This window comes from Drosophila novamexicana, unplaced genomic scaffold (genome assembly GCF_003285875.2).
Source record: "Drosophila novamexicana strain 15010-1031.04,08,12 unplaced genomic scaffold, DnovRS2.1 tig00000485-arrow-pilon, whole genome shotgun sequence".
Taxonomy (NCBI): domain Eukaryota; kingdom Metazoa; phylum Arthropoda; class Insecta; order Diptera; family Drosophilidae; genus Drosophila; species Drosophila novamexicana.
Window position 1 is genome coordinate 91925 of NW_020824808.1, and position 24651 is coordinate 116575.

The following is a 24651-nucleotide window of genomic DNA, read 5'->3' on the forward strand; positions in this document are numbered from 1 at the left end:
TGCTACGAAACATTTTGTTGCACAGTTGAATAATGCACATATTTATGAGTACACATTGCGTATACGTAATTTTCATTTATTATTTTCAGCTTCTGGGCTGGGCAATTGATTTTCTTGTTGGGGTGTAAGGAGCGAACATAAGGAGGGGAGTGGGGAGGGGGGAGGGCTGTGCATTGTGACAATCTTGTTTATGCCGTCCAATAAATTCCAAACATTGCTTTGGAGTGTCAAGATTGTGGCCATTTAGTCAAGGCAACGGCCATTAATCAATGTGGCTCTTTGTTATGGCCCAGTTGGGCGCAATGGCCGTTCCTTTAGGCCAAATTCAAGTCGCTTTTTAGGTCATTTGGCTTGTCACTAACTTAATTTGATTTAAATCGCCACATTGTAATTAAAATCCTTGTGCCTAAATCCATTGCAGGCAATATATATCCATACCAATATTGGAGGAGAGCAAATATCAGAAGGATGTCAAATTCAAGATGCACATTGGCGAACCGCGACTGGCGCCAGGTAAGTTGCCAACCGGGCAACCAAAAACACATTAAAACTCAATTTAATAGCACCGAAAGCAGAAACCCAAACATAATACCCCCCACACCCATTTTCCCCAGATACAGTCCATGAACTGGCACACAATTCCCGACACCTCAATGTCTGTGTGTGCGTGTGTGATTCTGTGTGTGTTTGTGTGTGAATGTGTGTGTGTGTGTAGCTGTGTATCCTTACAAAGCAAACTCAATTTCCTGTTAACCAAATTAGACGAATTTACAACGCATGGAGCTGCAGCAGCCGCAGGATTGGGCATCATGATTCAAGGAGCAGCCTCTAAAAGTGAAAGGAAAATGGGCGCGCATTTTCTTCACTGTTTTGTTGCTTTCATAATAAAGTTAATAGGCCAATTTGAGCTGTTGGCAAGGAAATAACCGCAGCTAGGATACACACACACAAAAAAACACACACACACCCACATTTATCTGGCATTGAAAATTGGCATTTCCAATTTGAATGATTTGAAGGACATTTGGTACCAATCTCCAATATCTCTCTTATACACACTCCGATCCTGACTTCGTTTGATTTCCTTGTATACTTTTTGGTCTTTTCATTTGTTCTTTGTTCTTTGTGCTTCTAGATTCCGCTCACTACCGTAAGACTTGAATTGTGCATTAATTAATTTTATTTGAATTGAAAACGAAACGAAAAGAGAAAAAAGAGAGAACAATTCTTGGGTTACGATTCCTTAAGTTCTAAACTCGAATTTTGCACAGCGTTAAATTTCATTTGCGGCAATTGCGAACAAAAAGTGCAAATTTGTATTTTTTCTTAACCAGATAACAATGAAGAAGAAGGCAATATTATATCAACCCTCAGTTTAGTTATGTGTTTCATTTGGTGTTGTATGTTTTTTATCCCCCTTTTTGTTGCTGTAGAATCCTTTTACCTTGTTATTATTCCTTTTGTTGGCTAGGCAACGGGGCGAGTAAAAGAAAGGAAGAAATATGTTTCAAGTAAACCTTTCTGTTAATGTTCAGCCCATTATTATTTTAAATTAGCAGCTGCCGGCCTTGTTTATATCATATATATTTATCACAGCACGACTAAACCAATGAGAATTCATGTCGAGTTGTTTATAAGTTGTCTATTTCCCAATAATTACCATAGACTATCCCGCGAAATGTATTACTGAACTAGTTTTTACTCCACTTTGTGTAGCTCACATCAATTTCCCCCAGCCCCAAGTCCCTCTTTCCCTGCACTTGTCATTAAACTAAATATTGGTTTTACTTTTTCCATTTGTAATTAATTGTGTAAGTATTTAGGATAAGTATTTGAATCACATCATGCATTTAAGTAACTCTTGAACAAAACTAATGAATTCCTGTATGTGTATGTAATATTTGAAATCACACAACAACAACAACAACAACAACAATGCAACTATCCTCACGCAGATGACACAAACCAGGAATCATTTTTCAATCGATTTTTTGGTAGGTAAAAGTCTTTTGAACCCTTAACCATTCAACTCACAAGTGTAATGTTCAGTTAAAAAAAAAAAAAAAAACAAAAATATGTTATCAAAAGAAAAATGTATACAAACTCGGGAGCTTTTCATGTGCTGCGTTCCACTGCAAAAAAATGCATTACATTCTGTTCGTTTTTTAAGATTTATACATTTCTACGTTATATAAATCATGGCTGCAATGGTTTGAACCTGTTTTGTCACATTCAATATATTGATATTGTGGTCCGATTTTGATAAGATTTTGCATATATATAAGCAGCAAGTTAAACCAATAAGTGCCGAGTTAGGGGAAGATGTCTTGATAAGCAAAGAAGTTTTCCAATCGTTCTTATGGTAGCTTTATGATATAGTTGTTCGATCCGGGAAGCAATAGAAAGGCGGATCTACGCTTAGCTTCTTAGTTTGCTTTAAACTGAGAGACTAGATTGCATAGAAACAGACAGACGGACGTGGCTTTATGAGAACTCTCCTGCTGATGCTGGTCTAGTCTATATATTCTTTATGGGGTCGGAGATGACTCCTTCGATGCGTTACACATTTCGTGACAAAATAGTATTCTCTGCAAGTATAAGAAATAGAAATTTACGGCTCGAACCAGATTTTCAACATTCAAAAGTATAATTTAAAATAATAACAAATATGCATAAATCGGCTTATTATATTAACATATGCTTAACTTTTTAAATAGCATCAGTACGTGCTAGATATTGTGTATGTTGCAATAATATATTCAAATAAATAACCTAATATATGTTTCAGTCTAAATGCGGCTGTTTTGTAGTTCAAGTCTTAGTTCACAGAAAAACAAGAGGGGATATTCCCTATTTCATGGCGGCACAATTTGAGCCTGGTTTGCAGCTTTGCTTTATACGTCAAGACCCAGATTCAATCGCTCATAAATAATTGCTATTGTATCCATAATCGTAATTTTATATATTTGTATAATATATGTGTGTGTACGTGTCTGTATTTGTGTAACTCGTATTAGCATGACAAAAAATAGAAAGAAAAAAAAAGAATAACAAGAAGAGAAACAATTGCGCTTTTTCGACGCAGCATTTTTTATAGGCAAAGTTAGGATCAGCAATTACTAAAAGAATATAAATAATTGCTCAAAGCTTGCTGCTCACGTTTCGTCTTCAATTGAAATAAAATTTGCTGCATTTTTTGGGCAATTTTGGTTAAACATTTTGTTGGTAACCTTCTATGCTCGGCGGACATACAATTAAAAAACACGTAACACGCGCTTGTGCCCGCTTCTGTTTGTTGTGTCCCGACTTTGAACTCTTCACACTCGATATACGATATCACCGAATATATATATATATATATATATATATATGTATATATCATAACGTATACACACGTATAAACGTACCAAAAATCGTTTATCGATTTCTGCATCGCCAAAAACTCGAATTTGTAAGTAATGCACACAAAATAATCTGATAATTTTCTTTTTGCGCTTTGATTTGTATCTCTTTAATGATTTTTATTTTGTGTGTTGTCTAGGCCAATTGCTTATTCTGAATTATAATTATTATTTGTGAACGGCTTTGGATTAAACCTACTCGAAGCAATATGTTGTGCTTATCATATATAGATGTATAATTATAATCTCTTGTTTATTTGTGTGTATGTTAGAGCTACTCCCCCACCAGTTGCATAAAAACAGGGCAATATTTAGGCAAGCCGAGACGTATTATAATAAAAAACAATAAAGTCATTAAAATATTGGTGAATGCAATAATTAAACATACAAATTTCTTAACTGAACATAGCAAAGAAAAAAATAACAAACCAATCAACTGCAAATCTTAAATTTCTGCATTTTTAATTATATATTATAAATATCTTGTTGTTTCAATTCCCCCAATCCAAAAACAAAAACAAAACAAAAAATCGTTGTCACTTGTACCTTGCCACGTAATCGCTGTCTATAGAAAATCACACTGGAGATCATACTCGTGAGTCATCATTATATCAGAAATATATTTTATACTCTCTGCATGCATTTGACATCTATTCTCAATCAATCTTTTTATACGCCTTACTGCTTTGCTTGACTGATTGAAGGACTTATAGACTGACTGACTGACTGACTGATGGATAATCAACGCGTATCCCAAACCGTTTCATGGCGTTAGTAAATACTGTGAATATACAAAAAAAATTCCACTGATAAGTGCGGAAAATTGGTGGAATGCGGTTATGTGAAACTTATTTGTTTACCAACCGGATCGGCTTCAAAATCGTTTGTTACTTCCATCAGACTTCTTCAAGCATTTATCCCATCCCTGGTAGGCAAATGGGAGAGACGACATCATGGGGGAAAATAAAATTTCCGTCCGATCGGCTTAAACTGAGTTTCAAATTAATGTAATACGCTCTTCATTAAAAAAAAATCTTTATAAGGTGTACCTGTCACCAGACGTGTTTCACCAATTCCTGTTATTCCACCACGTTGAGTGGAAATGGCTGTCAGAACTTTCCCACGGGTGGAATATGGGTAAAAACCACTTGGCGCTGCAATATTGAACATCGCAAAATAATACTTTTTCATATTTTTTTTAATTACATCTAGCTTTTAATGGAAATATATTATTTAATAATTGGAAAATATTTATTGAAAATTATGTGCGAATTCTCTCATTTCATTGGCTCCATTTGCATGCAAATAAAAAAAACGTTATTTATATTTATGTGCGAGCACCTGTGTGTGTCTTTGCGTCTCTGTGTAGGTGTGTTTAATTATTTATTTATGTTATTTGTACCCTGTAACAGTTCTGACTCCACACTGCAACGCACTCTAATAATTTCTGCTCTCTAAAATAGCAACTTTTCCCTCTATGTTTAAATGTTTATTGGTGTGCGTGTGTGTGCGTGTGCGACTCTGTGTTTGCATAAACATATATATATTTATGTATATGTAGCACATAAAGTAAACAACTGCCCAGAGGAAGCATGGCTTGCGGCAGTTCTTTGTGAAATACAGAGAACTAATTTATAATTTTACTTTCCTGCCGCCGTCCCACAGACGATGAACTATTAGAGAAAATCAAGGAGGCGGAACAGAAGTCCCCCAAAGATCTAACGGAACTGGAACGCATCCTGCTGATGAGCAGGCCACGAAACGGAGAGCTGACCACCACATACATACGCATTCGTGAGAGCCAGGAATTCAAGGTAACACAAGCATTGATATGCCCATAGATAATAGACGATAGACAATAGTCGATAGACAATGGACAATAGACTGTGTATGCCCAGTGCCCAGTTGTATGCCCAGTGCAATGTACTTGACAGCAGAACATCAACTCTAAATGCACACAAAACACAATACACCTACACACACACACACACATTTACTGACAAACAGTATAATGATCATTGTGTATATACCGCATAAGACAGCTTAATGGCCAAAGTTGTAGCTGTAATGTTCGTAGCAATAGCAACAACTAGCAAAGCGGAGTCTAGTCGGGAGTATCAGATTAAGAGATACCCTGAATCCAGGTTAGAGGTGCCGTTATAACATTCAAACCTTCTTCTGTCTCGTCTGGCTGTTGCATTCATATGCACAACTGCAAAACTCCCTTTTATGCCCGCTTTCAATGGGTATAGGGTATAAAAACGGCAACAACAACGACATCAACAACGACGACGACACAAAGTGGCTCAGGTGTCAAGTTGTTTCCCCTGACAGCTCAGCTAACACACCTGCCTAAAGCAAATAAGCACCTAATTGTGTCTAATCTTCAAATGAAATGCTTTGTTTCATTTTCATTGTGTGTGTGTGCGTGTTGTCTGCTGCACGAGGCGTATACTTGATATGCATTAAGCAGCCCTTCGTTGCGCACACTGCGTATACGTAATATGTAAAGTTAAGCTTATGCTTAATGGCAATTGTATTTCCACAGGCTACTGTGGACAAGCTTGTCGCCCGGGCCAACGTTTCGGCCGTGCTGGGCACATCCTCGTGGAAGGAGCAGTTCAAAGATGCGCTCACCGTTGTGCCAGGTAAACGATAGCCAACCATATGGACTGTTTTCTATTAAATATTTGTGTACCCCCAGCGGATGAGAGTGAGTTCGATACCGATGAAGATGTGGAGGAGGATGTACCAAAATGCTTTGATTATATTAGTCATTTCGTTTGCCTATTTTGGAAGGTGCTCTTTGCATTTGTGCCGCCCACAGGTAGCGTGCCTCTTAATAAATTACATTAAATCATTTATTATATAAAACCATTTGCATTCCACAGACATATGCGGCGGATATGTCACCTTCGTTATTTCCATATTCGTCATTGGCGTTCTCACGGCCGTCATCGGAGATGCAGCCACCTATTTTGGCTGTGTGCTTAACATCAAGGACTCGGTAACAGCCATTTGTTTTGTGGCCCTGGGCACCAGCATACCAGGTAGGCAGCATTTAAAACTAGCTGTAAATTGGTTCGATCAGTTAAGATGCCTGCCACCTTTTTATCTCCAAGATAAAGTGAAGCTTAGCGAAATTAGGCATTTCTAAGTCTGAAATATTTTTGGAGAGGATAACTTGTTTATCCTTAAGATAAAACACTTTTTATCCTCAAGATTAAGTGTAGCTTAACAAAATTAGAGTCTTTGGTAATCATAAATTTGACTTGCAGATACATTTGCCAGCATCATTGCGGCCAAACAGGATGAGACAGCCGACAATTGCATTGGAAATGTGACGGGCAGCAATGCGGTTAACGTGTTCCTCGGCATTGGCCTGGCGTGGTCCATTGCCTCGATCTATCACATGGCGAATGGCACAACGTTCAATGTGGAGCCGGGCACGTGAGTCCCAGGAATTAAATGCAGTTTGCTTATTAAATTAAACTCAACTTCATTTTTCATCTCAGCATTGGCTTCGCTGTGGCGCTCTTCTGTGGCTCGGCCGTCATCGCCGTTGGCGTCATGATGTATCGACGCGTTAACAGTTCCATACGCGCCGAGCTGGGTGGGCCCAAAACCTCTAAGTGGATACATGCATCTATTTTGATATCCCTGTGGTGTATCTATCTAGTCGTCAGCACACTGGAAGCGTACGATATCATACAGATATAAAGCAGCCCAGCCCCCAACAAACACTCACACACACACCTACACACCCACACACAAATTTAGAGTAGCTGTAGCGAAGCCGTAACAATAATCAAAATGCATAAGCGAAAACTTTGGTTTATATAAAAATCATGAAATCTACTATATATAGATGTATAAATATTTATGTATGTATTAACGCTACTTAAATATTGATAATTATGTAAAATTTATGTTAATATTAAAAATTTTAATGTTTAATTAGTTTCTAGGTGTGGCTTATTTTAATGAAACGGTTTTATTATATTACCTATATAGATTGTTTTAAGTATTGTAAATACAAGAAAGGCTGCCCGGGCTCAGCAAACAAGCAACGTGATCATTCAGAATTACAAAAACACATATATACAATACACACATACATACATAGAAAGAGCATACAAAATAACGATAAACGATATTTACTAGCTTGTGTGTATGTTTCAATCGTTCTTTATGCAATATAAGTCATTATTATTATTATGATTATGATTATGATTGTTGTTGTTTGTTATAGCTGTACTTAACATACACAGTATATACATATATATAAATAATGAATTGTCTCTCCATTAATTGTCACAAATCAGCCATTGTTAATTTAATACATGTGTAAGTGCTATTCTTTAAATATAAATGCATATATACCTACAAATAAATAAATAAATAAAATCTTAGCTCTTGAGCTAGCTACTTATTACCAACAACTATTTCTAGTCAATCGCACTTTTAGGCAACAAACTATTTAACAACTGCTTCTGTAGATTAAACTAAATTGACACTCAATAAGAAATAATGAAAAACAATAAACTAATTAATGCTCCAACTCAAGCTCCGACCAATTGAAAACGCGGCACTTTTAGTACGACTATCAGTGTTAATAACACTGCACTACATAACTCTACTACTTACTTGAAAGACTTTCATTTACTTAGTCACCTACTATTGAAACGATAGATCAAACGATAAATAGCAACTGATTGATAAACGATTAACGATAAACGATATTAAGGCAAAACACCAAAAGTTTGTTAAATGAATGTATTTTTTGTATAATGTTATTCTATTTTTTAATACAACATTTGGAATGGATACCAAAATAAAATACATAATAATCAAATACAAATACACAGAAAACCTATAAAACTACAACTTTATGGGAAAATGCGCCAAATCTAGATATAATACCCAAAAATGAATACAAATAAATAATATAAATATCGAATACATATAAGTTATGAATAGCCGAAAAATGTATTTAATGCATGTATCATCAATGTTTTGCTGTAAGCTTTGAAGATTAAATTGAATTTTTCAATTATTTCAATTCGATGTGGTTTTTTGATTTCGATTACTTTACAAATTTTACAATTTGATGGCAAAGAGATCAATTTAGTAGGCTATGTGAGAGAGGAAGATATTCCTATGAATTTCGTATATTAAAAATAAAAATGCAGTTAACAGGCGATTCGTGTGGATCGTATCAGAATCAGGTTGATATTCGCAAACAGAAAATCAAATAGAATGTGACAGTACGAAATAGAACAGTCCAAAAGTAAAGCAAAAAGACAGCACTTAAATTATATAGTATATCTATATCAGACAGAAATTACATATAAGGCATATATCTGATAAAATGATTAACTGATTAACTTGAAGGCAAAGGCAAATAAAATGAGTAAAGTGCTTCCGATATAGAATTTAGGTATGTATTTCTATAGAGTTAGCCAGAACGGGCTTAATAAGCACATGATATAAACTTGAAAGATCTTTCAAAACATATTTATATTATTTATGATATGCTTTGATTTCTTTTTAAAATTCAAATAAAATTTAAACAATTTTCCTTTTATTTCAAACCAAGCAAACAATTCGTATCGCTAATATATATGTATGTATTATACAATAATATATTTATAGTATTAATCATTTCATGTTTGTTACGATGTATTTTGGATTTAGACTTTTCATTACATTTTTATATAGTATATACTAGTCTATATACGATTTATGATCAATAAAGAGCACTTTAACTTCAGATATTGTCTAGTATAAGCATTCAAATAATAGATACATAAGAAATACCGAATAACTTTTCTACAATACACAATAAATTTTCAAGGATTTAACGTTTTCTCGATCTATATGATATGCAAAAATAAAAACAAAATAAAATGCTATAGACAAAAATAATGATAATAATAAAAATAAAAGTCCCACGACATGTGCGGAACCTTAGCCAAATATGCGAACCCAGTTAGCAGCAGCTACATACAAATTAAAACTATCCATACTCGTATGTGTGCACATTTTTATAAACATATATTACAATTGATGTTTGACTACATATATTGAAAGCTAGTTCTTAGGAAATTCCACGGCATTATTCAAAATCGAGTACAGAAATTGTTAAGTACATATGACTTAAGTGTATGTATTTCCAAGCATGTTAAGCCCCTCCCAAACAAATGAAAATAAAAGCAAATGTCTTAAACTCAACTTTGTAAGTAGAACATTGTATTCTTTATCTGTGATAAGTGTGTGTGTGTGGGGGGAGGAAGGCGGTCGCTTATCTGTGGGGCCTGTCGATGCAGCTGCGTCTCTGACCGTAGAACCTGGGCGACAATTGCCCGGCAAATGCTGTTATGCAATCAACGGCAGACCTGCCAATTTCGAAATTTCGCAAAAAAAAAATATATATCATCTGAAAATTGCGCGCTACGATAAGCGAAATCAGCGCAAAAAGCTGCAGGCGGAAGATGAGCACAGATGAGGAAGATGACTCTGACAACGAGCACGACAACAACAACGCAACAGTCGAGATAAAGTTGTTTACAGGAATCTGAAAAAAATTCAAGAAAAAGGCAAACAACAATAAAAAGCAGCAAAGAAAAACTGTCCCAGCACGCCGACGTTTCATTACCCTTGCAGACATGTATTTAATGGCAAGGGTCATATTTGAAATATGTCTATCAAAGTCTCGTCAAAGTATCAAGCCCTCGGTAAATTGGTACTCGGTTTGAATCAACGTCACGCCCCAATTGTATTTGTATTTAGTTTTGGACATCATTTAACTCAGTTTTTGATTCGAGAAATGCTTTTCACTGTAAATAATCAGTTTCAATACAACAAGTTTATTTTCAATAAATTTTTTCAGAATATATGGTTCGACTTTTATGAAAGCTATGTGACATAGTCTGATTTTAAAAATATTTTTTTGGGTTAAGCAACAGAAAATGTTATATAAAAAAATATATTATGCTTATTGTGCCCATGACGCTATATGATACAATAATCGGGCGTAGTTATTGATCAGACCTTATAAGGTCGCACACATTTTATAAGGTTCTTCCGTGCGTTACATATATCCTTAGGAAATTCATAATACCCTCTGCAAGTGTATACCTAAATGCAATGAAACCGGCAACGCAACGCAAAGCTAATTTAAGTTGGAAACAAAGCAAAAGCAAAGCCAGACGCCAGTTTCATTTGTCCAGCAGCGGAGCAGCCCGTCGCCTTCAGTGGAGTGCTTGCAGTCCACGGCCTCATACACAGACAGAGACAAAGTCAGAGAGGGAGGGAGCGAGAAAGATGTCGTGTGATGAGAGAACAGCGCTGCTGGCGACGGGGCACCAGCGAGGACAGCGCAAAGAGCCGCACGACATCATTGTCGTAGCAGGCAAGGATCCAAAGGATTTTGAGCCCATTTTCACAACTGCTGAGTAAACGCTTTACTGTCGCATTTCATTAAATAATAAATTCATGCCTTACCCTCTACTTCCACTCACACATATTTTCGACAGCTTCTCGTACGGCCTAACGCTGGAAGAGCTGCTGCCCTTCGCTTTGGATCCCTGGTGGCAGAATGTGCGTCGCCTGTGTTTTGCCTGCATCTGGCTGACATTTATGCTGACCCTCTTGGCATCCCTGTGTCTGGCCTATTACCATGACAATGCCACAGCCTGTCGGCCCACAGAAGTACTTGCCACAACACTGTCACCGCCTGCCACACTCGCCCTGGCTACCAATGGCACCTTGCTGTTGCCCAGCTAATAGTTTGCTCTAATCTGCGCGCACAAATTGGAACTGGAACTCTTGATTACGGTTGCTGCAATCCCACGGATTGGATTACATCAGCCGCCGCTTAAGTGCTCCACTTGGCAGCGGCTTCCCTCGGCACAGCTGGTGACTAAGCGATAAGCCGATTGCGATGCAAACAGCTAAGCCAATTGATTGACTGTAACATTTAAATTATAATTAATAACGATTTATAACATATTTATATTAAATATTACATACGAGATTGTAGATCAATTAAATTGGAATTGCAACTCTTACAAATTATGCTATATATTTTCCCACCAGTTTTCACCTGTGCAAGAGGAACTTACCAAATCTCGTATACTTTTTATACCCTGGACCCATTAAAAATGGATAAAATGGGTATAATGTATTTATACAAACGTGTGTAACAGGCAGAAGGAAGCATCTCCATCCACATAAAGTATATATATTCTTGATCAGCATCAAAAGCCGAGTCGGTCTAGCCAGGTCCGTTTGTCTAGCTTGACTAAAATTCTTAGATATTTTTGACATTTTTGATTCCAATCAATTTTAAAGATTTTCACGATTCCAAAGAAACATCAATTCCAGATTGAACTTCATTTAACCAACTCAAGTTCATTTTAAATTTTTAAAAAAAGAATATAGGTTGAATAATATAGAATATAAGGAATCTTTTACAAGGTCATGATGAGTATGGCAGCAAATTGAATAAAATTCGAACTTTCCTGGACTTTGATAGTTTTAATTAGCATTTATTATTCAGTTAGTTACAAATGCTTTGTTTCCATGATCGAGCGCTCCATTTGTACTATTTATCGTGAAGAGCCGCACCAAGGTCATGGCTTGACTGAAGCCCGCCCTATGCAGCTGGGGCTCCGCTTTCGCCTCCGACCAGGGCTGAAAATTGAACTGAAATCCTTCCAAGTCCACACAGTTCACATAGCGATTGCCGTTCGCTCTGTGGCGCTCCATGAGATGTTGACGCACGCGTTGGATACCATCGGAGTTGCGACATATGATGGCAGCCAGACTGGTCTTATATATTTCAGCCAGTTGAGCTGGGGATGAGAAATAGTTATCAATATAAACTTAGACTTTATTTAAGCATATTGAAATGTCTTACGCTTGCTAAACTTTTGTGGTCCCACTTTGCGCTCATACCAATGCGAATCACCAAGCTTGAGGCGCATAAACTGATCCGAGACCAAACAGCTAAGCAGAGGCCCTAATATGGCGCCATCTAGCGGCGGTTCGCTGAGCGCACCCGTATAGACATCCACATCCTGGGGGGAGCTGTGGATGGATGGGGGATCAAGTTATACGGATGTTGGCAATCAAAGCAATCGGTGTACTACTTACTCGTATATCTGCCTGATGGACTCCAAGGTGGCGTTGTCCACTGCTAGCGCCATTTGCTCCCATGTATCAACTGGGGGCAGGCGGCAATGGCGCCGGAAAACCGGATAGGCTGGTATACCATGATCTCGGCCGCGCTGTATATTTAGCGAAACCAAATCGAGTCCACAAATGGGTATACGATCCTCGGCAGTGCCCTCGAACAGCTTCTGTGTGATCTCCAGCGAGAAAAAGCGATCAACGCGCAATACAGGCGTGTTTGAGGCGGTCAGCAGGGCGTGGTCGATGCCATGTGGCGCCCAGAGCGAGAACGGATTGAAGAGCATCTTGTGCAGCTCCATGGCCTCGGGCGTGCTATTATCCCTGGACACATTGAACAGACCCGGCAACAGCGTGTGGGCAAAACGAAACGCAGCTGTCGCAAAGCAATTGGCTATGCTGGGATCCACAAGGGAATCATAGGTGTCCGGCGCATCGAGCTGCTCGCGGGCAGGCAACAGACCCTTGGCCTCGCTCAGATTGCGGCCAAGCAGCACGGGCAGGAACTCGTTGTAGGTAATGTGTGCCAACTGGGCGCCCAAGATTTTGCGCGCCTCCTGATACACACGCTCATCAGTCCAGTCGGGATTCAGCTGGTGCAGGCCACGTGCCAGATAATTGTGTTGCCTGGCCCACAGAAGATGCATCGAGGTGAGCAGCAGATTCTCATTGGCCCGATCATCGCCACATTCGAAGCAGTACCTGCCCTGGCGCGTCATCTGCACCCGATTGCAGCCATCCTCCGGATTGGCGGAGATGGGCAGCAGCTCCCGCCCATCCTCGGTGATAAACATGCGCAGTGTACCATTGATGTAGCTGCGCAGCTGCCGCTGGCGCTGCTCCAGATTGCCATACACCATGGAACCGTCAATGAAGGCCGTGGCCTGGTTGAACTGCTGCCGGGGTCCAAATCTGCCCGTGGGCGCTGGCGCGGAGCGCACAAAGTTCATACAGGTCAAATTATATTGCTTATAGTAGGGATCGTCCGCAAGAATATGCACGGGATAGCAGGCCGGATGCTGTTGTTGCATTGTGCTGCGCGCACAGCAATCAATGGACTCGCCCTCCTGCGCGGTGGTCAGGGAGGTGGCCGTTATATCGTGATCCAGGAATTGTCCGAAAACGGCCAGCATGACCGTGAAATTCGTATCCGTTTCGTAGCTGGAGCGATGTATGCCTAGCGAGACTTGACGCGCCGGCGGCAGCTGCCCACCATGGCTGGCGCGCGGCGCTGCAATGCCATCGGCATAGTCCGGCGCCACCATGCGGCGATAGGGCACCATGGAGGCGCCATAGGTGCGCGGATGCTTCTTGTTGTTGCAGACGCCAGTGCTGCGCCTGTAGCGCTCATTGAAGTCACAATCCAGACTGAGCAGCATCGGATCGGGCAGCACTATAGCCGGACCGCGTCCAATATTGCTGCGTCCCGGCTGTTTGCTATAGTTGAATCTCTGTGCTATGTCCAGCGTGGCCTGGTTCTCCACATAACCGCGTCGCGCCAACTTACGTGCCTCCGGATTGGTGCTCAGCGAACGGTAATGTCTGAACTGGGGCGTATTTATGGCACTCGGCTGCAGACCTTCCTCCAGTATCTCACGATCGCCCAGCGCCTTGATGCCCGCACTGACCGCCTGGGCGCCTGCTTGCGGCTCGAGCGTCTCGTGGCGCAGCGCCCAAACGGACTCCGGCTCGTCTGGTATGGGCGTCTTAGTGCCTGCTAGCCTCTCCCACTCTGACTCATTTCTAACAAAGAAGAAGCTGGGCCCATCCGAGCTACTGTCGCTGCTGCTCCCGTCGTACGCACTGTCACTCAGCCACAGCGCCAGGCCCAAGGCGGCAAACACAATTACGCTGCGGCAGGAAAGTGAAATTGACTTGTGGTTAAAAAGTTGACAACGGGTCAACAGGGGTGTCAAATGACAAGCTCGACATAAACGGAATAAAGAGGAATCTAGTCTGACCGACTAGAAGATACTCTGAAATCTAGCGCAGGCAGGGCTACAAGCATTCAGTGATTCAACTCCCCCTATCCGCATGCTATGGGAAATGCATTCCTGAGCATAAATATTCGGTGTTTATAGTCCGATCCTTAAGAACCTTCGAGGACACCTTACCATGACAATTATACTACTTAATCGCAAGGATTCATTTGAATATAAGTATTTTTTCAATAAAGAGAGAAATTTGGGCTGGTATCTGAAAATATATTAAACTATGTATATTATACGAGAATCTAGATACCACGTTTGGTTCATTTAGAATGAATAATTCTTGATTCATGTCTAAAAATCAACATTGATTGATATTATGTTATTGCTATTTTTATAAAAACGAGAGAAGATAACGAAAAAAAAGGTAAGATACATGTTCTGCGTCGTATATTGAACAGTATTCGTTCAGTTCACGCAAATGGACAGGCAGACAGACGGACGGACATGATTAGATGGACTCAGCTCATATTCTCAATCAAGAATATGAATACTATATGGGATTGTATATTCTCATTCCGATTGTGTCAATGTGATATGTTGAAAGGAAATCAGTTATATATGGGAGGACTTAACCAACTTATGCTGAACTTGCTAAAGACACCCGCTGGAGCTAATCTTTAATTTTTTTTTTGTGCTTTAAAAAGATTTTAAAGTTCGTAATTCGGTATATTCCTTCAAAAACAAACAAATAACTCAATTTTTGCCATATTTATAGTAGTATTCCACTAAGATAAGACCTTTCAGTCGTTCGCTTATGTAATTGCCTGGAAATGCCACTTTCACAACACTCACACAAATGTCACCGCTATGCAGCACTGGAACTGTTTCAGTTTGGAGCGACGCGCACGTGGGGAGACGCCGCCAGGAAACACATAGGTGGGTCCCTGATAGGGCGGCAGCGCGACATAGCCGGAGCTGCTGGCGGTCAGCGGCGTTGTTTCGTCCGTCATGATCAAAACAGAACTGAAGAGCTGGCTGCCTGCCAGCAGAAGGCGAGCAGTTCGTGCCCCACCAGTTAAAGTTGCGCCAACACTTGGCGGGCTTCCACTCCGTCTGCCACACTTGAGTTACTTTCGCTGGCAGCAGAAGCAGCAGCAGCAACTGACAAAGCAACTTAGTTTATAATATTTTATAATGCAAGCGTTTGAGCCGCACAACAACAAAGCGAACAACTGTCCAACCAGCCCAGTGCCAAGAGCTGCTGCACATAAAATGTTGTATCTTAAACTAGGTTTTAATAGATTGGCAAATGCCCAAAATTGATTACAAATCCATGTCTTCTGTCTGTTTAAACATATCGCCCACATATTCGTAGGCTAGCTTCAGTAAATACTGAAACGATTTTTGCTGTGGCAGTTCACCCAGTTCTGCGCTGTCCAGAAAATCCTCCATGGGCGGCAAAACGGTGTCAGACTCCTGACCCATCAGCTGCGACAGTTCAATCACCTTGTAGAATAACAGCTTGTGTATATAGTCGAGCGCATTGTTGGTATCATAGTCCGTCCAGTTGTCGCGACGTATGATCGCACACCAGATCTTGTGTCGCAAATCGTACGGCTGATCCACATAGCTGAGCAGCTCCAAGGCCTTGCGGAATTCGACTTCGGTGGCGCTTTCGTTTTCTTCAGCGATGAAAAGCTGCAAACAAATTAAATTGAATATATTATAAAAAGGCTGATAATTCACATATCGACTATATGGGAATTACATTGATAATCTCCTCCACTTTGAGCACCTTCTGATCGGTTGCATCAAAGCCGAAATTTTGCAATACATCGTGACCCAAATGGGATTGGTATTCAATGATAACCAATTCAGCATTAATTTTCTCCACTTGCGCTGTCAAATCAACTTCGGCCGCTGCAAAGGCGGCCAACTTGGACAGCGAGAGCATAGACTTTTTGCGTGCCACATACTCTGTCTCGCATTGGGCCAGCTCGAAGAGCACTTTGGCGCCGCGCTCGAAGTCGCCGTTGAATATGAGCTGTATCCATCCGAGCGACGGATGATCGCGCATGAATTGCGCCAAAGCTGTCTGGTTACCCTTGAATCTTTCAAACACCTCACCATGCCGCTGCTGACGCAGATGCCAATTGATGGCGAACTGTGAGAAGTCATATTCCTCATACTTGCGCGTGTAGTCATCCAGACGATCCTTGTCCTGCGTCTCATCACAAATGAGCACCAGACTCTGAAAGTCCAAATACTTTTCAGCCAGCTTGGCAGCGCATTCATACTGTCGCTCCTTGACTGCAATCGAAAAATAGAGTTAACAAATAGGGTTAAATTTAGTCAAAGGTTATACTCACTTAGCATCGAGATTAGGTCGCGTCGCTGCGACTCGAACTGCTGCTGCAGCACCTGAAACTTTTCCGTATCGCGCACGCTCTCCAAATAGTTCTTGCGTCCCTCGAGCACAATGTCTGCCAACTCCAGTATTTGCTGATATAGCAAATGCTTCAGCTCTGTCTCGTTGACACACTGCGCAGCATAACGAACGCTTATTTCTATGAGCCGGGTCAGAGAATCGTGAGCGCCCGCGGGGCCCGACATGGCAGTCCAGGGTTGGTTTTCATATGAATTGGCGGTCAGCTTAAAGCTGCTGACATTCTGTTCGCGAAACCTTAATACCTGGCCCAACGTGCCGAGCACAATGGAGTTGATATCCGCAACGAATTGTGCCACTGAAGCTGTGGTCCGATTTTGAGCTGTAATACGATCGTCTGCCATGTCCGCGAATGCCTCAAAGATGCACTGAAACTTGCACAGCTTAACATAAAAAATATCCTGGGTAGTGAGGCTGCCCTGTGGCTTCTCCTCCCATTGGGCGACGGTTATGTCAATGGCCTCATCCACCAGCTTGGGCATTTTAGTCTGCATCGCACGCAATGCCGTTGCAGCCACAATTTTTTCACTTATGTCGGACAGTATGAAGGCTGTCGGCTTGAGCACATTGCTGCCACAGGGTATGGCATTGAGCTGAAAATAACAAAGGCAGACATATAAGGACTTATATCAGAGGAAGAGATAGACTCTACACACCTTCTCCCAAACTGCGCTGAAGTGTAGAAAATCAATAAAATGCTGCAGAGCAATGCTCTTGTCGCGTAGCTGATTGATGATTTGCATGGAACGGGAGCTGCCCAGGGCATGACGATTGCCTTCGTACTCCTCGATGGCCGACTGCCAGCGCGGATCAGCAATGGGCAGGTCCTCAGCCAAGTCCTCGGCAATGGTGATGACAACTCTGTCAATTGGCAACGCATTAAGCAAAGCTTTATATTTGCAATTCTATAAAATTCACCTGTCTAGCTTGTAGGCATCCAAGGGGGCACCTTTCGGATCGGATTCCGCAATGCTCTCCATTAGATCCGCAATGATTGTGTTCACCATGTTGTTGTTACGTTTCAGCCTATACAAGAAGGCCGCTTTGAGCTGACCCACCTCATTGTTGAGCTCGGTGTACACATCATCCGGATCTAACTGATACATGGGCAAACTATTGGAGCTGTCGCCCAACATGCTTTGATCTGGCGCACTAAAACTCGCATTAAACGAGATGGGCGCAAATAGATCCGGCGTATTGCAGCTGCTCATGTTCAGCAAATCGGTGCTGTCAAAGTCGCCGGGCGTTATGGATACCAGGCCATGTGTGCGGCTGAAGAAAAGCGGCAGATGGTTGCAGACGGCGGCGCTAAGTATACGATCCTCATGCAAATGAAACTCTACTTTCTCGGCTTCCATTTCGGCTGTGGGCGCCGCATTTGACAAGAGCAACGGATAGATCACTTTGGGCGTGTACAGATACATGTGCGAGGGGCCCACAATGATGCGCACGCTGAGACACTCCTGCACCGTCTTGTTACTAAAGAATTTGTTAAGCTTCAACGGCGTAAAGCACTCCAGCTGCATGCCCTCCGCTTCTGCCTTGGCCACCACTAAAAATAAATGGAATTAGTCAGTCTAAGAGTAGGGCAAAGAATCCAACTGAGGCTTACCAATGGCGTAGTACATTTGCGGCGTGTGTGCCGGGTTGACAGCACCCACTAGTATATAGTAATTGCCTCTGACCACATGGAAATCCATAAAATGCAAATCCACCTCAACATTATCGTTGGGCACACGCACATTCCAAAACTTGAATAGCAGCATATCACGTATTTTCCGCAACAGCTCCACATCCTCGTATATCAGCTGCTCCGTGTTGCCCTTGTTGGATAGACGCCAGCGCTGGAGTGCTCGATCTGAGAGCACCGCTACGACAGATTCGCCGTTCTTTGTGTCGCTTTCAGAGCACATGCCTACCAATAACTATAGACGACGGTTACAGTTAGCTATTAGAAATTAGCAGTATGAAGGAGCGCTCACCTGATCCCTATCGCTTCCGCTGTTCATGCCAATCAGCATGGAAGCGAATCTTTTGCCAAAGCCGCCCAGAAAACTCGTCGCTGGCTTGATAGTTTTGTGGTGCAGTGTATAACGGCCGCTGGTGAGGCCTACGCGGAGGAACACTAAAGTGCAGGTGGAGGTTATAGCCAGGTAGCCCTGTTGTGTGGGTAGATTGAGCAGTTGCACAAACTCCTGGCCGGTAAGAATGGATATATCCACGGAATTGTTATCGTGTGCTATAGACGCCCAATAGCGAACCTCGCCTGTCGCCGAGATTGCAATGCAGGAGGCCATCTGCTGACCCTCTGTCTGAAACACGCTAACCAATTCGCTCTTGTGCCCAATATCGCTGTATGGTAGAGTCAGTTCGCGGCACTGGGCCGAGGTGCCTGCACGTCTTAATTGTTTGCCAAGTCGCGGTGGCGAGCCTGTCTTAACACCACCAGACGAATCCTTATACTGCCAAATCAATAGACGACGACCCTGCACAATCTGCAATTAATTATGGATAAATTATTAGACAGAAAGTGCATATATATAAAGAACACTGTGTTGCTAATTACCCACGCCCAGCCACTTTGTGTTATTTTCGCTGAAACTGTGCTCGCACCTGGTCCGGCAAAGGTAAGAGCCTCGTTTACGGCCACGGGCAGCGCATGGCCGTAGCTTTCCACGACATTGTAGTCGGATCTGATGCCCGGTATGGACTGGGTGGTGGAGCGCGCGGATAAGCTCAAGCGACTGTTGCAGCATATTAACATAAATTAGTGCATTATCACAGATCGTATATATAGCGTATACTATACCTATTATTCAGTGCAGTTTTCTTTAAGCCACCCGGCAATGGCGAGTGGCCAAGGTTGGCGTTGCCGCCAAAAAATGATTTGCGTGTGTTATCCGCTGCCGCGGGCATACTTAGCCGCCGCCCACCCGGCGATGACTCTCGTGAAACGCTATACAGCTGTTTTTGCATGCTTCGCTCCATTCTTTGTCGTTAAATAAACCAATTCAATTTATAAACAAGAAACACATGTACACTGAACAAATTTCGCCGGCAATAAGCCATCGACAGTTGCGGTAAGTTAAAGTTTTAACAATCGGCCGTTCTTCTAAATTTATCGCGTATATCGATAGTATTACTCAATGTAACAACAACAATCGTCACAAAATGTCATTACTAATTTTAGCTGCCTCATGTAGGAAAAATGTACCAAAATGGTACATTATCAATGTATAAATTTTATTTGAAATGATACTGTTTTCTCATTTATTGAAATTTAATGTTATATATACGATTACTTACTTGCTATGCACACATTTGGAGAGAGAAATGTTAGCTCGTTAATATTATTAAGTGTAAATAATAAAATTTGATGATTGTTTTTATTATATGTATTTATTATTGTACATATAGTGTAAGTTTTAAAATTTGGTTGGATATACATATTTATTTAGGTTCTGTTATATCTTAAGCAGCAACCGTAATTCAAACCGCCGCTTTTGATATTTCAAAATGAACGAGAATCAGGCTCAATAGAACGACAAAAAGTGACTCAGTTCGTTCTTCTTAGTGAGTCGTTCCGGCGAAATTCAACAGAATGGTTTGCTGCAACTCTAAATTGCATATTAAATCGTAAACAATCCGCAGTTTGTTACTTTTTAATGGCCACCTGGACACAAAACGCACCGACAGGTGTCAGTAAACGGAGGCGCTGGAATCTTGAAGGTATTACTATGCACAGCAGGCTGTGAAAAGTTTTTGTAATGCAAAATGAATATGCTCCTGGTGCCTTTAGATCGCGCCTCGCTGAACAAACTGAAAGAACACATTGCCGAAGAGGGCTGCCCTCAGGTTCAATACGATCTGGGCAAGAAGCTGTTGGAGAATGCGATTGGTATGTACCCGTGAGCGCTGGGAAATGCCAATAACACGCTTTATATCTCCTCCACAGAACCCAACGTTGCCAATGAAAGCCAGAAGGCTGTACATTGGCTGGTCAGTGCTGCCCAACAGGGCCATGAGGAGGCAGTACGCTTGTTACGCAAATGTTACAATGCCGGAAATGGCATAACGGCCGAAAACGCGGATGAGGTGCGCCGCTGTCTGGCCATGACACCGGGCGAGCGTGCCGCCCGCAAAGCAGCCCGCGAGCTCTTCGCTTGCTTGTCCAATGGCAACGAACATATTACGCCCAAGCAGCTGGAGCGCAAAATGAGACGCATTTACAATTTGCAACGCAAGCGGCGTCGTCGTGGTGGTGACGACGCCTCCTCATCCAACACGGATGAAGACAGCAGCGAGTGCGAGCGGGAACCTTTAGAAGATGCCGCCACCATTGGCCGTGCAAATGTGGAGCGTCGTCGTTTTATAACCGAGGCGCATCTGGTCTCGGCTGCCTCTAACTATGCCGCCGGTCGTATGCCAGCCGTCAATGAGAATTTGACTCTGTCCGTGCCGCATCCGCAGAGCTTGGATCATGTGCCCTGTTTCTATCGCATGATCTTTCATCCGCTGGTGTTCTTTACGCTGCTATATCATCGTTTCATCAACCTGGTTGTCGCACTGCCCGCTATGCTGCCCCTGAGCGTGCGGTGCAGTCTGCTGGTGCTGCTCAGCTGGTGGACTACTGTGGAGGATAGCGAGCGCCATATGCTGCCCCTGATTAGCTACTACTTAAGTCTTGGCGTCATGCTGTGGGCCACGTGTCGCATGCTAAAAACAAAACAGCAATTCGTGGACTTCCGAATCTGGTCTGGACTGTTTCTCAGCTACGGCGATCACAACATTGAGGCGGAGATATCGGAGCAGCGCTTTTTGCGCAACAACATGAAACCGTATTTGTATTACTTCTGTGCATTCATTTGTAATCTGATTGTCTATCCGCTGGTAACAGACGCCTGGCTGCCGCACTCCGAGCTGACCATCATCTCGGGCGCCAGCACGTTCATCACTCTGGGCGTCTTTATGTACGCTTCGTCCCAACTGCTGCCCGATTGGCTGGTCATAGTTTCCTTTGCCGTTAATGTGCTGGCCAAGTATCCGTATGAGCTGGACGAGGTCGTATCCACACACTGGCGCTTCCTAGATCTCCGTGTACCCACATTCTCCTCCTTTGTGATTGGCAATGGCATTGAGTTTTGCTTGAATTGCCGCACTGCTCTTTATCTGCTGATACCCATTCTGCTTGTGTTGCTGGCCAAGCGTTCTGGCTGGCATGGCGTCTACACTTACTTAATCCCGCACTGCGTCACTCTCAGCTGGCTGCAGGTGTGCATTGTCACCTCCCAGAGTGCCACCGTCTTTGGTGCCATGCGTGCTGCTCTGGGCTTGGCAGGCATCGTCTTGTTCCTGCCCCTCTTTGGCGTTGTGGCGCTCCTGGTGCCCGTTTTCGTGGCAATCGACAGCCTGGGCTTGACCAGCGAGCATTTGCGCTGGGGCACCACGGCCATTGCCTGCGCCCTGGTAATTCTGCTCTCTTGTGTCCTCGCTCTCAATCGTGCCACGCAGAAATACATCACCATGTTGCAGGTAAGTAGTTTTCGCATTGAATTGCCAACAGTTGCTTCTATATGTTCCGCCTTTAGCTGCTAGTGGGCTTCACTACCGCCTGTGTGCTGGTCTTCCCTTATATGACGTCTAGCTTTAAGGATACTCCACGTTATAATGCTATGCCCACTGTGCTATCGAATCCAAATGTGGGCATGCATTCTCTGCCCGATGCACTTCAATGGGAACGCTTTTATGAGCTGTGCGCACAGCCAGTCCAGGAGCAGCCGAACAAAATCAAAGCCCAGCTGCGTTGCTCCCATCTTAATGGAATGTACGTGGCCTGGGAGGGCAGGATCACACACGTCCAAATTGCTCGCGTGTCTAATATGCTGGAGGATGTTGTTGCCAATTATCTGCCCACCTGGTTGGGCAAGTTGCTACGCTGTGTTCATGGCGAGAATATTGCACAGCATTTCCAATGTGAGCCCCAGCATGAGGCGCAGTGCGTCGAGTGGCAGCGCGTGATCAAGACGCTGAGTGCACAAACTGGACACTGCACGCTGCAACGTTGGAATCGCTACGAGTACGAGTTGCTCGTTCAGGTGGCGGCCAGCAGCAGCCTGCTGGGTCGTGGCTCATCATCGGACGTGGTGCTGCGCGCCCACCATGACTTTGGGAACTTTACGCAGCGACTGCATCGCGGCGATCGGGTCCTGTTTTATGGCACACTGCACAACTCCCGCGTGCTGGCGAACAACGTGCGTGAACACTATATATTGGGCTCCAGTACGCCGCCACAGGTGGAACTGAAGACTATTGAGTGCTTGGACTGCAAGTCGCCGGATTTGGGCACAGTGAGCATACAGCGGACATTGCTCGCCTCGCCGGTGGATGCACGCATGCAGGATTTGATGCGAGGCATCAAGTATTTGCTAAATGCCCTATTGAGTCCATTGATAACATTCAAATAGGCACCCAACCCAAGTAGATATACAAATATATTATAAATAAATTATATTTAATTGTTAAAAGCTTTGCTTTCGGCTTAAAATTATTATTCAATTAGAATAATGGGTGTCGCCTCTTGTACATTGGTTATGAGATCGCCGTATTTGTGCTGGGATGCCGACGAATCGTTGCTCTCCTGTAAGGCGGCGATGTGCTCATCCAATTCGTAAAGCTGGCCAAAATGCAAGTGTGGACAGGCGACGCAGGTAAAGTTGGCTTTTATGTTGACTGAGCACAAAGTCTCCTTGCTTTTCTTTGACTTTGACTTGCGTTCACGTTTTGCTCTGGCTAGAAAACCAAATTTATTTTTACCATGCCCATGCTGTGGCGTATTAAATGAACTATCTATTGCTTGCAAGTCAATTTTGCAGGTATCCAAGAAATCTTCGGCCAAATCTTGATCTGCGCTCGATACATGCAATTCGCATGGCTCTGGGCAAACGAAAAGATTGGGTGAATTAATGAGGAGCTGCACACCAGTTAGTAGTAGCTGGCGATGGGTTGGGTTATCTATTCCCAACATGATGAGATCGCTGGTTAATATTTGTTGGCACTGGGCAATGCTCATGTATCCATGCTCTGTAAAGCAACGAACATACTTTTCCATGGTCAGTAAAACCAACCACTCACGCACTTTTTTTGTACACATTTTTTGCCGATTTGGGATATTTAAAGGAAGCAAACTTTAACATCTGTCACGCGGCTCTCAAACAGAGGCGCGCAATTCAATTATGTTGAATATTTGCGATACTTACTCGATGTTAACTACTACAAATCAATTTTCGATAAATCGATAGGTAATAAACTAATAAAAAGAATCAGTTTCAGTGTTGGCAAACTCTGTTGCGCTTGCCAACCCCATTTCAAATAAATGTTCAGCAAAAAAAATAAATAAATAAAAAAGAACAAATAAAGTTGTTCCTGTGATATATTTGCAACGACAGATTTTTGCAAGCACCTAGCATTTCCAGTGTTGCCATAGTGCTGTTTATAGAAAACTTGATGGTCTTTATCACACTTCACTTACCATGCACAGAGAGTAGATTTTCCGAATGAATGCACTATGTAATTTTTAAGCGACGCCAAACATCAGTGTTGGCACGCATTTCAAGTAATTTTTGAGCTGAAAGTATGCTAAATTTTAATACAACTTACTAAATTATTGTCTTCAAGTAAG

General features: G+C 42.4%; 6 protein-coding genes across 12 annotated transcripts in view; 3 read left to right on the plus strand and 3 right to left on the minus strand.

Moving 5' to 3' along the window:
- Nucleotides 1–7302, plus strand: part of LOC115761740 (sodium/calcium exchanger 1) — a 35580-nt gene extending 28278 nt beyond the window's left edge. For 3 of the 7 annotated variants that reach the window (XM_030703627.1, XM_030703628.1, XM_030703629.1), the window contains exons 3-11: nt 422–513; nt 1956–1994; nt 3973–3996; nt 5067–5215; nt 5950–6049; nt 6106–6228; nt 6293–6451; nt 6680–6851; nt 6917–7302. In XM_030703627.1, coding sequence (XP_030559487.1) covers nt 422–513; nt 1956–1994; nt 3973–3996; nt 5067–5215; nt 5950–6049; nt 6106–6228; nt 6293–6451; nt 6680–6851; nt 6917–7121 — 1063 coding nt within the window. In that variant the 3' untranslated portion in view covers nt 7122–7302. Of the gene's footprint in view, nt 1–421; nt 514–1135; nt 1151–1955; nt 1995–3456; nt 3489–3972; nt 3997–5066; nt 5216–5949; nt 6050–6105; nt 6229–6292; nt 6452–6679; nt 6852–6916 lie in introns of those variants that run through there. The other 4 variants (XM_030703631.1, XM_030703630.1, XM_030703632.1 and 1 more) reach the window with 4 other exon arrangements.
- A 3234-nt stretch (nt 7303–10536) lies between these two features.
- Nucleotides 10537–11431, plus strand: LOC115761448. The gene is made up of 2 exons (XM_030703215.1): nt 10537–10858; nt 10940–11431. The coding sequence occupies exons 1-2, from the start codon at nt 10551–10553 to the stop codon at nt 11187–11189; spliced, it is 558 nt and encodes a 185-aa protein (XP_030559075.1). The 5' UTR covers nt 10537–10550; the 3' UTR covers nt 11190–11431.
- A 529-nt stretch (nt 11432–11960) lies between these two features.
- On the minus strand, nt 11961–15697 carry LOC115761451 (chorion peroxidase). Its single transcript, XM_030703218.1, has 4 exons — nt 15380–15697; nt 12561–14447; nt 12325–12494; nt 11961–12259 (listed from the first exon to the last, which is right to left on the minus strand). The coding sequence occupies exons 1-4, from the start codon at nt 15535–15537 to the stop codon at nt 11961–11963; spliced, it is 2514 nt and encodes an 837-aa protein (XP_030559078.1). The 5' UTR covers nt 15538–15697.
- A 115-nt stretch (nt 15698–15812) lies between these two features.
- Nucleotides 15813–20260, minus strand: LOC115761461 (nuclear pore complex protein Nup133). The gene is made up of 9 exons (XM_030703228.1): nt 19783–20260; nt 19540–19717; nt 18956–19468; nt 18586–18898; nt 17892–18525; nt 17630–17834; nt 16897–17566; nt 16296–16837; nt 15813–16225 (listed from the first exon to the last, which is right to left on the minus strand). Exons 1-9 carry the CDS (start codon nt 19959–19961, stop codon nt 15851–15853), a joined length of 3609 nt encoding a protein of 1202 aa, XP_030559088.1. The 5' UTR covers nt 19962–20260; the 3' UTR covers nt 15813–15850.
- A 194-nt stretch (nt 20261–20454) lies between these two features.
- Nucleotides 20455–23456, plus strand: LOC115761606 (wolframin). Its single transcript, XM_030703408.1, has 4 exons — nt 20455–20702; nt 20773–20871; nt 20929–22505; nt 22562–23456. Exons 1-4 carry the CDS (start codon nt 20639–20641, stop codon nt 23435–23437), a joined length of 2616 nt encoding a protein of 871 aa, XP_030559268.1. The 5' UTR covers nt 20455–20638; the 3' UTR covers nt 23438–23456.
- A 57-nt stretch (nt 23457–23513) lies between these two features.
- On the minus strand, nt 23514–24195 carry LOC115761550. Its single transcript, XM_030703332.1, has one exon. It carries the CDS (start codon nt 24121–24123, stop codon nt 23521–23523), a length of 603 nt encoding a protein of 200 aa, XP_030559192.1. The 5' UTR covers nt 24124–24195; the 3' UTR covers nt 23514–23520.
- Between the last annotated feature and the right edge of the window lie 456 nt (nt 24196–24651).

Coding starts and splice junctions, on each gene's coding strand:
- LOC115761448 (XM_030703215.1), top strand. CDS start 10,551: ATGAAACCGGCAACGCAACGCAAAGCTAATTTAAGTTGGAAACAAAGC. Junction 10,859..10,939: donor CCCATTTTCACAACTGCTGA/GTAAACGCTTTA, acceptor TATTTTCGACAG/CTTCTCGTACGGCCTAACGC.
- LOC115761451 (XM_030703218.1), bottom strand. CDS start 15,537: ATGACGGACGAAACAACGCCGCTGACCGCCAGCAGCTCCGGCTATGTC. Junction 12,495..12,560: donor TCCATCAGGCAGATATACGA/GTAAGTAGTACA, acceptor ATCCATCCACAG/CTCCCCCCAGGATGTGGATG. Junction 12,260..12,324: donor ACCACAAAAGTTTAGCAAGC/GTAAGACATTTC, acceptor TCTCATCCCCAG/CTCAACTGGCTGAAATATAT.
- LOC115761461 (XM_030703228.1), bottom strand. CDS start 19,961: ATGGAGCGAAGCATGCAAAAACAGCTGTATAGCGTTTCACGAGAGTCA. Junction 19,469..19,539: donor CACAAAGTGGCTGGGCGTGG/GTAATTAGCAAC, acceptor AATTAATTGCAG/ATTGTGCAGGGTCGTCGTCT. Junction 16,838..16,896: donor CGACCTAATCTCGATGCTAA/GTGAGTATAACC, acceptor TTTCGATTGCAG/TCAAGGAGCGACAGTATGAA.
- LOC115761606 (XM_030703408.1), top strand. CDS start 20,639: ATGGCCACCTGGACACAAAACGCACCGACAGGTGTCAGTAAACGGAGG. Junction 20,872..20,928: donor GCTGTTGGAGAATGCGATTG/GTATGTACCCGT, acceptor TCTCCTCCACAG/AACCCAACGTTGCCAATGAA. Junction 22,506..22,561: donor AATACATCACCATGTTGCAG/GTAAGTAGTTTT, acceptor TTCCGCCTTTAG/CTGCTAGTGGGCTTCACTAC.
- LOC115761550 (XM_030703332.1), bottom strand. CDS start 24,123: ATGTGTACAAAAAAAGTGCGTGAGTGGTTGGTTTTACTGACCATGGAA.